Source organism: Etheostoma spectabile, chromosome 15 (assembly GCF_008692095.1).
Source record: "Etheostoma spectabile isolate EspeVRDwgs_2016 chromosome 15, UIUC_Espe_1.0, whole genome shotgun sequence".
NCBI classification, from domain to species: Eukaryota; Metazoa; Chordata; class Actinopteri; order Perciformes; family Percidae; genus Etheostoma; species Etheostoma spectabile.
The window spans coordinates 13,860,799-13,872,992 of record NC_045747.1 but is presented as its reverse complement, the minus strand read 5'-3'; the positions used below and the strand labels follow the sequence as shown (position 1 = coordinate 13,872,992).

At 41.7% G+C, this 12,194-nt stretch overlaps 1 protein-coding gene across 1 annotated transcript in view; it reads right to left on the bottom strand.

Annotated features, from left to right (window-relative positions):
- c1ql1l2 (complement component 1, q subcomponent-like 1-like 2) overlaps positions 1-11,754 on the bottom strand; it is a 17,142-nt gene extending 5,388 nt beyond the window's left edge. Inside the window, exon 1 of the mRNA XM_032537904.1 lies at positions 10,536-11,754. Within this exon, the coding sequence (XP_032393795.1) occupies positions 10,536-11,144 (609 nt within the window). The 5' untranslated portion in view covers positions 11,145-11,754. The remainder of the gene's footprint in view (positions 1-10,535) is intronic.
- Between the last annotated feature and the right edge of the window lie 440 nt (positions 11,755-12,194).

Sequence of the window (12,194 nt, the reverse complement as noted above, 5' to 3'; positions counted from 1 at the left end):
TATATATATATATACATATATATTTATTTATTTATTTATCATTATTTTTTTTCTTCTGCAATTCAAATGAGTGATTTAAAGATTTATTTTAAAATAATCCATGTTTTTTTTCAAATTTGTTTTTTAAATTTTTATTATGTTTGGGTTTTTACCCTTCCCAGATGTGACTTTTTCTATGGATTCTGTTCATGGAGCTTAGTTTCATTAGGGATGTTGTTCCTATTCTCTTATCTGTCATAATACTGTACTATATACTAATACTGTTAATGCTAAACCCTCAGCTCATACTCGAGTGATTTTTAACCACCTGCTGTTGGAAACATAAGTGTGCAATGGTGTGCAAAGGCTTATTAAAATAGAACATGTAAAGCTGGAACTGGATATTTAGTAGTTGAATCACATGATAGCCTTAACAGAACATTATTCCTTTCATTTGTATATTTTCAAGCTCTAAATGATACAAGAATTAAAAGCTTGTGACAGAAACTACAGCATTTCTTAAGAGAAGTATGTAAGACTTACAGTGGGTGCTTTTGTCCTGAGAAACACGTCAAACAGAGAAGGTTAGGGTGAGTCTATCCTGCACTACCAATTTAAGTGGTGAAGTGCCATATCTCTGGCACCTTATGTTGAACTTGGCCAAACCAGGCTGCCTGCTCCAGTATGTTGGTAACATGTACAAAACATCTCTTCACAACACCCCATCTTAGATACAGTAGGACTGGGTGGGACGACATCTCTGGTAATATCCCCACATAAATCAACATTGTTAGTGTTGCCACAGTGTTTCTCTGTCGCTGGGTGAGAAAAACAACTATTTATGACCATTATTAACACGGATGTTCTATGATTCAATGTTAAATTCAAGATTGTGAACTGCAAAATGTTTCTCAACAGTTTCACCAGAATAAAAATGTAAAATCTTAATTACTTATAGATATCTGTGCCCTCAAATCATCAATATTTTTTTCAGTCATAGACTGGATATTGGCTGAACATTCTGCTGGATTTCTTGTGAAGTCCTCTTGCACCCCTTCAGACATTCTCTGAAGGATTTTCAAAGAGAAAACTCTTATTTGCGTCGCCTTCAGTTCACTGCATTGAGTTGTGAAGCAGAGGGGAGCAAGGTTGAAACCCTCAATGTATTATGGAAGGTGACCAAGAGAAGGGATGCACAAAACTTTTTTAAAGTGAGCCAGATTCATTTAAAAGAGCATCAAGCGTTGGCACAGCACTTCAAGTAATCAGAGAATAATTTATTTACAGCAACTTTTCAGTCCTAATGACCTTCCTCAGGCTGGATAAGAAAAATACTTTACTTTATCTTCCAAATCACCTCTTTATGTTTAACAATTTGAAAGGTGCCTTAAAGTTTTTAAGAACATGCCATGGACAGTGAAAGTCACGTTGGTATAAAATGTGCAGATACTATAAAGGCTAATCTGGATAATTCAATTCTGAGGAGAGGTTTTAAGACGCGTGAGTAATATATAGAATATTGTACTTTTTTATTGTTTATCCTCCTGATTAAATCTGGCACAGCTCATATCGATGTGCAAACAAAGCCTCCTGTTCTGAGCATATTAATATGATATGATGTGCCCTGAGTGTGCAAAGTCAACACCATCCTATTAGAGGGTTACCGCCTTGAAATGGTGAGGGAGTGGGTGATGATGGCTCAGGAAGATTTGTCGGTTGGGATTTTAATGAAACTATCAAAATATTTGCTTTCCAGGTGTTCACACATAACCTGGGGACAGATGGCAATGTCACAGATGTGTAATACCTTTAAATTACTTTCTTCATTTGCTCTATAAGGAGTTAAATTTTAGCCATCTTCATGTGCTTCATGTGTGATTTATGGTTTTAGTGGAGAGGAGGGGGACAATATAAATGTAACATTTTCCTTCAGCAGAGACGGAATTAGCAAAGCCCTGGTGAAAGCAAACTTCCTTGAAATCTCGCTAGTTCTTCCACGATTATATTTTTGTTTTTTTGCTCTAATGGTTTTTTATCCCCTTCTGAGTCAAACTGCTGCAGGCTTTCAATGATAAGCACGCATTAATAAAGTCTCTCACTATTTTTGAAATAATCGTCAGGGAGCTCCTAGTGGAGCGATTTTTCTTTCTGCCTTCAGTGCACACATGAACTTGTTAGGGATATGAGTTTTACATGCAGGGTATGGCAGATGTATAGTGAGAGATGAGCGGGACAAACAGCCAACTAGCAGTGCGTGACCTTGGCGCGGAATATGTAGAGGAACTTTGACAGGACAAACAAAGCATGAGACTGTAAGCGCCGGCTCCAGCGATGGTAAATTAGGTGTCAGGCGATGTTGTCTTCTTTGTGGCTGCTCGGGCATGTTTGCATCCGTCACATCTTCAACGTGATGGCTGTGATTGAATAATATTCTGAGTGGAGACAAGGCTTAATGGGTAATACATGCATTGTGCACTACTGCATGTAACTGTAAAAAATTAACATTATACATTTATCAATAATACGGGTGATTAAGGGTGGGAATCACCAGAGGCCTCATGATACGATATCATCACGATACTTTTGTCAAAATACGATATTATTTCAGTTTCAAACGTATTGCATTAGTCCCCAATTTCAAATGATGTCCCCTAAAGGAGACTTTTAACATCTATTTTATCTAAAAAGATTCATTTCTCTGTTTGTTCATCTCACTTCAATTTTATTGCTGAAAAATCCGATTGTCAAGCAGACAATCTGGCCAGCCCATAGATAATAAAAGATTGATACTTTTATACTTTTATACTTTAAGATTGATCCCCCCCCCCCCACCCTTAGTGTTTGTGTGAGGAATTAGAGATGAATTTGTGGCACATTTTAAAATACTGTCATTGCTCCACAATGAAGGGGTATGTCTTTTACAGTCAGTCTCTATTGAGAAGGCATTTTACATTATTTTCATTCCGCATCTGTATTGTGCTTCTATTCTAAACCCTTATTAGAATACTGTTTATGAGAATCATGGCAGCTTGAAGTTTTATCTGTTGTGTCTGGTGCAGGGGGGGCCAGTAAAGTCCCACTAGGACGTCTTACAAGAGGCTTTTTTTACTTTGACAAGGACATGTCTTGTGGATTCTCTGACAGGGATTTGTTGACTTGATGTTGAGCCTCCATTTTGGATCAACGAGTCTATTGGTCCTTCTTAAATCAAAGTGCACTGCCGACTAATTGTGTTTGAACATTCCAGCCGTGAACTGCATGCTTAATAGCAGCTTAGATACCTCGCCACCGCTATTGAGCCAGGTCCAACATTTCACTGCACCGCACACACAAACACACACAGACTGAAGTTGAGACACATACACACACACACACACACACACACACACACACACCACACACAAGATGCAATTTTATTGAATGAGAACAGGAAATTAGGATTAGCATGAGAATTGTGGTGTCAGAAAACGCCTGGTCTCCTATATGTTACAGGTTTATTTGTCTGAGGAACCTAAGTGAAAACATGATAAGAGGAATGAAATGGTAACACGAGATTTGCCATCTGTCAGACAAGAGAAGGAAAAAACTTCCTGAATTAATTTCACCAGCTGTTTTCTTTGTACCTGCTCCTTTGAAACAGAAGGACTTTGCCGCACAAACCTCTTGCTGTTTGTGAAATTGCTTAAGTTAGTGCCAAAGGTGAGTCTGGTGTCAGGCATCAGTTCATTAGTTTATCCAGCCCTGTCCCTTAAAAATGACCTTACCCTACAACTAAATTGCATTCTCAATTATACTTTGAGGGAATTGTAGTTTATCCTGGATTTTGGTTTGTTTATGATGTATGCTTTAACAAATTACACGTTTCCATTCACAGTCAATGAAGGGAGTAGTTCAGGCTGAAGGGATGGGTCAAACTAATACAGGACTTTCACCAAAGAGGCCGCTGTTTGTGCCCCGTGTCAAACCAAAAGTCAGCGTTGGCTTATTTCATGTGACATACGTAAATTCATTTACATGATGTACTTAAGTTATGTCACAAACAATTTTAAGTTACGTAAGAAATGTACTTGTTTTAACCAAAAGCAGGATCTTTTTTTCTGAATCTAACCAAGTACTTTTGTTCCAATACACCATGTTAACCACGTGTTTAAAACTTTGACCTGTCTGGTACGAGGACTTGACACAGACATAATCCGGGAGAAAATGTGTTTTCCTCCTTGAAATCTAATTGAGAATAGTTAGTTGTGTGAGAATGCAACTTTTAGGAGAGACAAATTAGAGATGTTCCTATCGGTATCGCCTCCAATACGGCCTAAAACGCTGCTATTGGTATCGGGAAGTACTTGAGTTTATACTCCGATCCAATACCGTGTAAAAAACTAAAAAAAAAAACTAAAGAAAATCTACATTTAAATAGTTTATTTTTATTTTTTTTCCATTATAACTGACTAACTGGATGATAAAAGAATGTTCTGTGGCATTCATTGTTTGTTTGTTCATGTTTCACAAAGATCCAGACCGACGACAAACATAGAAATCATATCACATCCATACAGGGATAGTAGTATACAGTTGTTAAAACATAATAAAACATATGACACACTGGTATCGGATCAGTACTCGGTATTGGCCGATACGCAAGTTCAGGTATCAGAATCAGTATCGGGAAGCAAAAAAGGTAGCGGCCCATCTCTAATCCAAATGCTGTAGAAACCTTCTAGAGGCCAGAATAACAGTATCACAATTGTAGCTGTGGCGACAAAGAGGATGAAATCAAGACAGCTTCTCTTGAAAGAGCCACTGGAAGAGGCTTGTCTAAGGAAACAGTGATGGGAAGAAGAGGCATGAACTTTGACCTGCAACCCAGCCACTCTTTTGTCTCCTGTGTCTGACTCATCACACTCAGTTAATTACTGAGCTAGACCGCACTGTCTGCCTCTAGCCCCAACACCAAAACCACAATCACTGCTCCAGGCGTAGTCTGAAAAGAGACTTTTACGGCAAAATTTTCAACCTTTGTTCACACTAAACCTATTTTTCCATTGTGCTTCCTAGTAACCCTGAGGCGCTGAGATTTTCCCTTTTTTCTTAAATGAAAAACAACTTCTCTAATATGAGGCAAAGAGAGTTCCTGTGTAAGTGTTGGATGAGAGGCCGACTGTCAACTTTGCTATAACCTGCTTTTTTCAAACAGTAGTCATTTTATCCTCTCTTACTGAGCGATTGTAAATGTCTTACACATATTCATTTTAGGGGCGGCAAAGTGTGTTAAAGACACCGATTTATGTAGCCGACTGTGAGTCATTGACTTGCTGCTTTCCCGTGAAGAGGGAAAGCATAATTGTGGGTATCACTGAAGACTGAATTCAGGGGATGGTTAAATGTCAGGGGCGTGGGGAGAGACGGAGAGAGAGCTGTTTGCATAAGAGGGCCAGGGGCACTTGTCTATCTCCCATATGGTCCTCATTATAATGAAGAAGTCTTGTGAGTCAACACCATACTGTAGCATCCTTGAGTCAGCCAGCCACATGAGACTATCCATAGCCTTTTTTAGACCGTATGTTTTCGCTCTCATGGATACATGAGACGTTATAGCAGTATTTCGTGAGCTACTCAATCAGATGTCAGCGCAACGAGTGTGTGCACTGCTGTGCTCTAATGGTTCTCTATTTAAGGAGCTCACTGTAAAATGTTTTAGTAATACAATTATTACAGACAAGAGGTGGGCAGTTTTCGAGCAAGTTTTGAAACTTCACCAATAAATGAAAGATTGTCTTCCCAGTGCTTGCGGATGACAGCTCGATGTCATCTTGACATTTCCAATCTGTGTGGTATTTCCTAACAACATGGGCCAATCTTCATTTCATAGCCCTCACACGTAATTAGACCTGCTCTAATGTTCCACTCGACAGAGTGTCAAATCCAATGTCCAATTACAGATCAAGGCCAAAGGTCCGCCTCCACTACCTCTCCGGCTGATTATAAAAGATATGCCACGGTATACATAACACAGAAAGAAATGGGTCGGTCAGAAGAAGGAAAGAGACACGTACATGCATACACACGCACACACACACACACACACACACATACATACACATACATACACATACGGGGATCAGTACCACAGGCAAAGACTCTTAGGGACTGAGGGTGGCTCTCTCAAACCCTGTCTGTCTATTTCAGACAGAGTCTCTCTGTTACACCAGGCAGGCACACAGAGGCCTCTCAGTGCTGAAGTCAGACCACGATGAAGAATAGCAGGTCTGAACATTACCAGAATTTTAAAATCAATGAAGTCTAAGTATTTGCAGTGTGTGTGTGTGTAGATAAATGAGTTGTCTAGTGGTTGAAATCACATGTTTTCTTAATTTTTTGTACGAAAAAAAACATTGAATCTTGTAAAAACAATCATTAAAGACCCCTGCCCATCTTGAGTGACAAACTATTGAATGGAATCTCTTTTTGTTATTCACACCTTTCTTTTAGAGCATGTATCCTAATCCAACAAAACAGACCCTCATCCAGATCTCCTGGCCAATGGCTCAGTTCCTGTATTTAATGTCTGGATTGGCACCACATGCTAAACACAGTGCTCAGCAACAGGAGAAACAGGCCAGGATGTGTTCATGTGCAGCAGAGCTGGAGCCCCCCCTTGAAGGTGTCAATAATGGACTGAGGGGAATAGTGTGAGAGGGAAATGACTGAATTTAAGCAACACTTTGAGATAAAAAAAAAAAAAACAAGCACAAAAAACAAATCTAAGAAAAGGATGGTACGCTCTTGCTTATTCTGCTATAGTGCGATGCATCACTTGAGAGCAAAGAAGAAAATTGATGGCATTGTGTGTTATCAAATCGATTCTGTGATGCTGCAATCTGGATTTTGTTTTGCTGTTTTAAAAAAAAAAAGAAGTTTTCCTTTTAAGATGAAAACTTTCTGCTTCTTTGGAAAAGTTCCCGTAGACCTGACATAGAGGAGAGATGGAGGGCAATGCACAGTTGGGGTGGGTTGAGGCAGTGGGTTAGGAGGGTGGGGTGGAGAAGGGAGGGGGGGGCAAACATACGCGCGTGTGTGTGTGTGTGTGTGTGTGTGTGTGTGTGTGTGTGTGTGTGTGTGTGTGTGTGTGTGTGTGTGTGTGTGTGTGTGTGTGTGTTTGTGAGCATGTGTGAATGTGTGTGTATGTGAGGAGGAGACTGCAGCGGTAATTGCTAAGGAAGAGCCATGTGCACGAAAGGACGTTGAAGCTTATTAAAGGAGGAGACAGAGTGATTATTCACTATGGTACTCTTGAGAGACTGATGCTGAAGTCATTGCTTTTAATTAACTCTGAAACGGTTTTGCGGATTAATAACAATATTAAGAAGGGAATGGAGAGAAGAAGCGCAAACACATCCTGGATCTAGTTCAAGCTTTTTAATTACAACTAAATAGACTCAATGGCACAATGGCACAATAACGATGTCTTTTTTTGTCCTCTTTTCTTTCTCCCTCTTCAACTGCATTCATTGTATTTGCCTTCATTGTCACTGCTGGGTCTCTTAGGATGTGTCCAAGACAGGTGACATAGAAAAGCATGGATTTACTAGAGAGAGTTTAGGATTGGTTGGAATATTTGGCACGTGAGTAAAAGAACAGGCAGTGAAAAAGTCAAAGGAGTGCTCAGCGGAGAGAAACTTGCAAAGTGGATGAAGTGTGCTTCGCTGAAAATAGATTTCTTATTTGTTTGTTTACCAGGAAGCTCACTTTTTGGTCTAGCTTGAAATGTGTCGAAGTTGGGGGGGGGCAGTATTGGGATTTTTGTATTGAACTCTGGAAGTGGAAGAAGAGGAGAAAAATAAAGTAACCCATAAATGCTACACAGCGTGTAAGAACCCCTGGAGTGGGAGGAGCACATGCTGGAATGAAACAGCACTGCAGGGCCTGGAAACCCACTGCTTCACTAAAGCCAAAAGATGATAAAATACTACTATTGTCTGCAATTCCCTGGCCTCCCCTGTCCGAACTCACAATGTAGTGTTTTGCAGCCTTAATGAGCTGAGAAAAGCACCATTGTGACTGTAGGAGCTTCAGTTTGACTTTCAGCACTTCATCAATGATGTAGCATAACTTGGCCCAACATTTATAACCATTCACAGTCATTTACACAGAGTAAGGCTCTGGGGTATTCTCCATCAGCCAAACACACAACCTAATAAACACCATAGCAAGAAGACAGCTTGTTTTATGTATACACTGTTCATAGGACAGGGGAAGACAGAGAAAGAGACGCACGTACCACTTTATAAACATAACACGGGTCTCTAGAGATGCACACTGTGCGTCTAACTTAAGTACTTCCACACCCTCCTCTTGGGAGCAAAACGAAGCGGGAACAGAAGGCGTTTTATAGGAACATATGTTCTTCTTCCCCTATTATATATCAATGCTTTTACACCCACCCATAAACATTACGGTTGAGTGAGACATTATATATAGAAGGCGAGTGCTGTAACTCTTTTTCTTTCTTGCTGGGTGTGAACTTGGTGAGGATAAAGGAATTAACCTCTGGCTGTCTTGGTGAGATTGCAGGTTCACCTATAGAGCGATGCCAGCTGTTAATTTAGCCCCACGCTGCTTATAAACGTATACTGTACTGTACTCATAATGTGGGACCCCAACATATTTCTGCTTTAATCTTACTTCATTATTTGGCATGCTTTTTTATATTCCACTTGGCAGAAATGATTAAAAATTTAAGAAAGTAAAATGATTTCACAGTCAGCAGATGTGAAACAGTTCAGAAGCTGCTAGGAAATGATGTGCAATGACAGTTGGAGGATCAGATTTGGTGTACTTTAACTTATTATTTATCTCATTTCATTGCAGGGCTATGTGTTTCTGACTGCTGACAGTGAATCAGAAGCCCCAAATGTTTATGAAAGAGACAACACATTATGCATTTCCTGTGCTCTGTGGTAAGCGTGAGCTCATTTATTGTGTGTAAAATAAGAAAAATATATGTCACTAGCTGTAAATCTACATCCAAGTGTACAATTACATTGTACACTTTGTATGGTTTTGTATTGTATTGTATGTGTACACTTTGAGTACAAAGATATAGTGGGAGGAACTAAAGTACAACTTAGCATGCAGTTAAAATTAGAGACTCATGACAGTGTGTGAAATGTAATGCAACGTAATGCACCTCTTAACTTCTATTTTTTTCTAATGATTTTTCCTAATTGTGTATGTTTTTGTCACTGAAATTGTTTTCAAATGTGAAAGCAGAAAACCATCTTTTTACGTGACAGGAGGCTTCTTAGCTGATTTCTTTCTGAACAACAACTTTTCCTTTTTTGTGTTTGTTGTAATACTGGCAACAAACTTTATGAAAGAGACACAGTTGCACTGCAGCCTGAGTAAACAAAGAAAACAACAATATCTGCAGCCTAAAATCTATCTTTTTACAGGCAAAACGTCTTACGGAGCCACTTTGAAGATAAGATGATCGGAAGGCTGCAAACTACACACATTAACCAAACTAAGAAGACCCTCCGGGGCGCAAAATAAAATTAGAGCCCCATTAAAATGATGCATCAAAGAACCCGAGAATAGATCGTGGAGACGTCCTAATGCATTTAACACGACTGCAAAGAGAGATGGTTGCAGCGGTGGACAGACTGCACAATCCGGTAGGCTCGCACAGGTATGTGGTTCAAATATTGTAAAGCAAATGTTCTAATATTCTCCCTCCTCTCTACATACAGCGCAAACAAGCCACTAAAGCCCACATAGTTTAAAAGTTATATGAGACATTTGTAATAAAAGAACCGGAAGGTACACACTGGGTTTTTATGATAATAACAACAACAATAACGTAATATCGTACTACAGTGTACGACAATAAAAAGAAATCTTGAATCTTGACTAATAATAATAATAATAACAATAATAAAAGCGTGACTATAACATAACTCGAAATACAGAATAATGACCCATAAAATACACGAAACCTCTGATGATCAAATTAAATGCCAGGCTACAACATCAAACCTTTCCAACCCCAGCAGATTCGTTTTCCTGATCACTCCACCTCTAAAACACTGAAATGACAACACTCCGACACAAACTACAATTGAATTCCTCTAGATATTTATCCTAATTGTCAAAAAGCGGAATGCCTAAAATATCCAAATTTGACTGTGTAAAGGCAAAAAGATCGGCGCGCACTCCCGTTCAGCCCAAACTGTGACTGTCCTTTGGATCGCGGGGCGCGGCAATGTCAGGAAGCATCACGCAAAGAGGAGACGCGGGCTACAACCAGTCGACACATCTTTATCTCCAGGCGCGCTGGGTGCCACAGCTGTGCGCTCTTGGCTTTGGAGGCGCACGGCAGATGCGCACGCTTGGCTTACAATGTCACATTTTATTCGCTGGCTTTTTGAAAAATAAGTTTCCTACAATGAAGAGAGAGCGGCATAGAGCAAGCAGCGAGGGAGAGCAGGAGAGGGAGCATCAGGGGAGCAGGTACACTGAGGAAAGGAAACTTTCAAAAAAAGTTTCAAAGCACTAACCTGGCCATTCTTGCAGAGGTCTGCCCACATGCTGGTGCCGTCCCCTCCTCTCATCAGCACATGGTAGATGAAGAAGTACGTGCCAGGTATGCTGCAGATGAACTTGCCCGAAATGCCATCGTAGTTGTTGCCTAGGTTGGTGACCACGTCGTCAAACTTGAGGATCTCGTAGCCTTCGTGGGGGTTCTTAAGCCCTGCATAGAAGGCCACCCGAGGCACCGTGCTGTAGGTTGCCGTGCTGATAGCTCCGTCCCCCCCCAAACCCAAAATCCCAGTCCTTCCCTGATCCCCTCTGTCACCAGGCGGTCCAGCGGGTCCTGGTGGCCCTGGTTCTCCCGGTGGTCCGGGTGGCCCGGGCTTGCCTGGCCGGCCAGGCTTCCCCTGTGGGCCGTGCTGTAAGGTGGAGGGTGGAAGCACGTTGCTATGGTCGCTTAACGCCTCTGCCTCAGCCTGGAGACCGGTGGAACTGGTGCTGCTGGCCGGAGTACCCTTGTTCAGGTAGGGGTCGCACACCATACGACAGGTGCCCAGCATCTCATAGTGGCTGGCATCTGTACCCACAGAGCTGACGAGCACAGGGATAAGGACGACCAGCACCAGGACCAGCATAACCCCTACAGCAGCCGCCACCAGGGTCTTCCTCCCGATGCTGAGTCGGGGAAGGGGCTGAGCTGCCAGCGTGGGTCTCCCGGGGGCAGAAATGGTGACTGCTTGGTGTGGGGAGTCTGTCACCGTTGAAAGGGATCCCGAGATCCCGAGAAGAGTTGCTAGAGTACCGGCGAGTGTGTGAGGGTGAGACAGAGAGCCACATACACTTGATTCTCCTTACTGCTCTGCTCAGTCACACTAAAGTAGGCAACCAGTCACTCACACATCCAAAAAGACCTATAGAAACCCAAGCTTACACAGGGAGACATTCAGCCCGTACTTACAAACACAATCTGACTTGTGAGAAGAAGCGAGAAGGATGCAGATCCCAGAGGAATGGAGTGAGAGACAGAGGGAGCGAGACAGAGAGAGAGAGAGAGAGAGAGAGAGAGAGAAAAGGATGCGAGTGGGTGAGTGTGAGAGATACAGAGAAGCCACTGGATCTGTATGTGCATGTGTGTGTATGTGTGTGTATGTGTGTGTGTGTGTACGTGTAATGAGTTTGTGGTGCCGGATTCTCAGGCTTGGCTTTTTATACGGCAGTAGCAGCCGAGCCTTCCCCCATCCCCTCCACTCCCCCATCTAGTGAGAGGATGGTGTGGTTACGTCCCCTTTTCTCTCTCCGGCTCACTCAGAGGAAGGACATTGCATTTCTTTCCACCACTATCCTGAACCACTGAGGAACCGGCACAACCCCCCTGACCATCTTGCTCCCCCTCTTTCATCCCCCTCTTTTCTTCTCTTCGTCCTCTCCCTCCGTCTCCCCACTTTTGATGCTGTTTCTCACTCCCTTGCTTTCCCCTCTCTCTCATCAGCATCCAGACTCTAAAAATAAAGATGGAGCTGTGGAAAGACAATCTTTTTCTTTTTTTCTTTTCCTGGAGGTGGGTTCTAGAGATTCATGCATATACTGTATTTGCACAGACACAAGACAACACTTAAATCTGCTGCCAGGAAATGCTAGCAGCTTCACAAAAAAAAAAGGTGCTAATTACAAAAGTTAATGCCAAG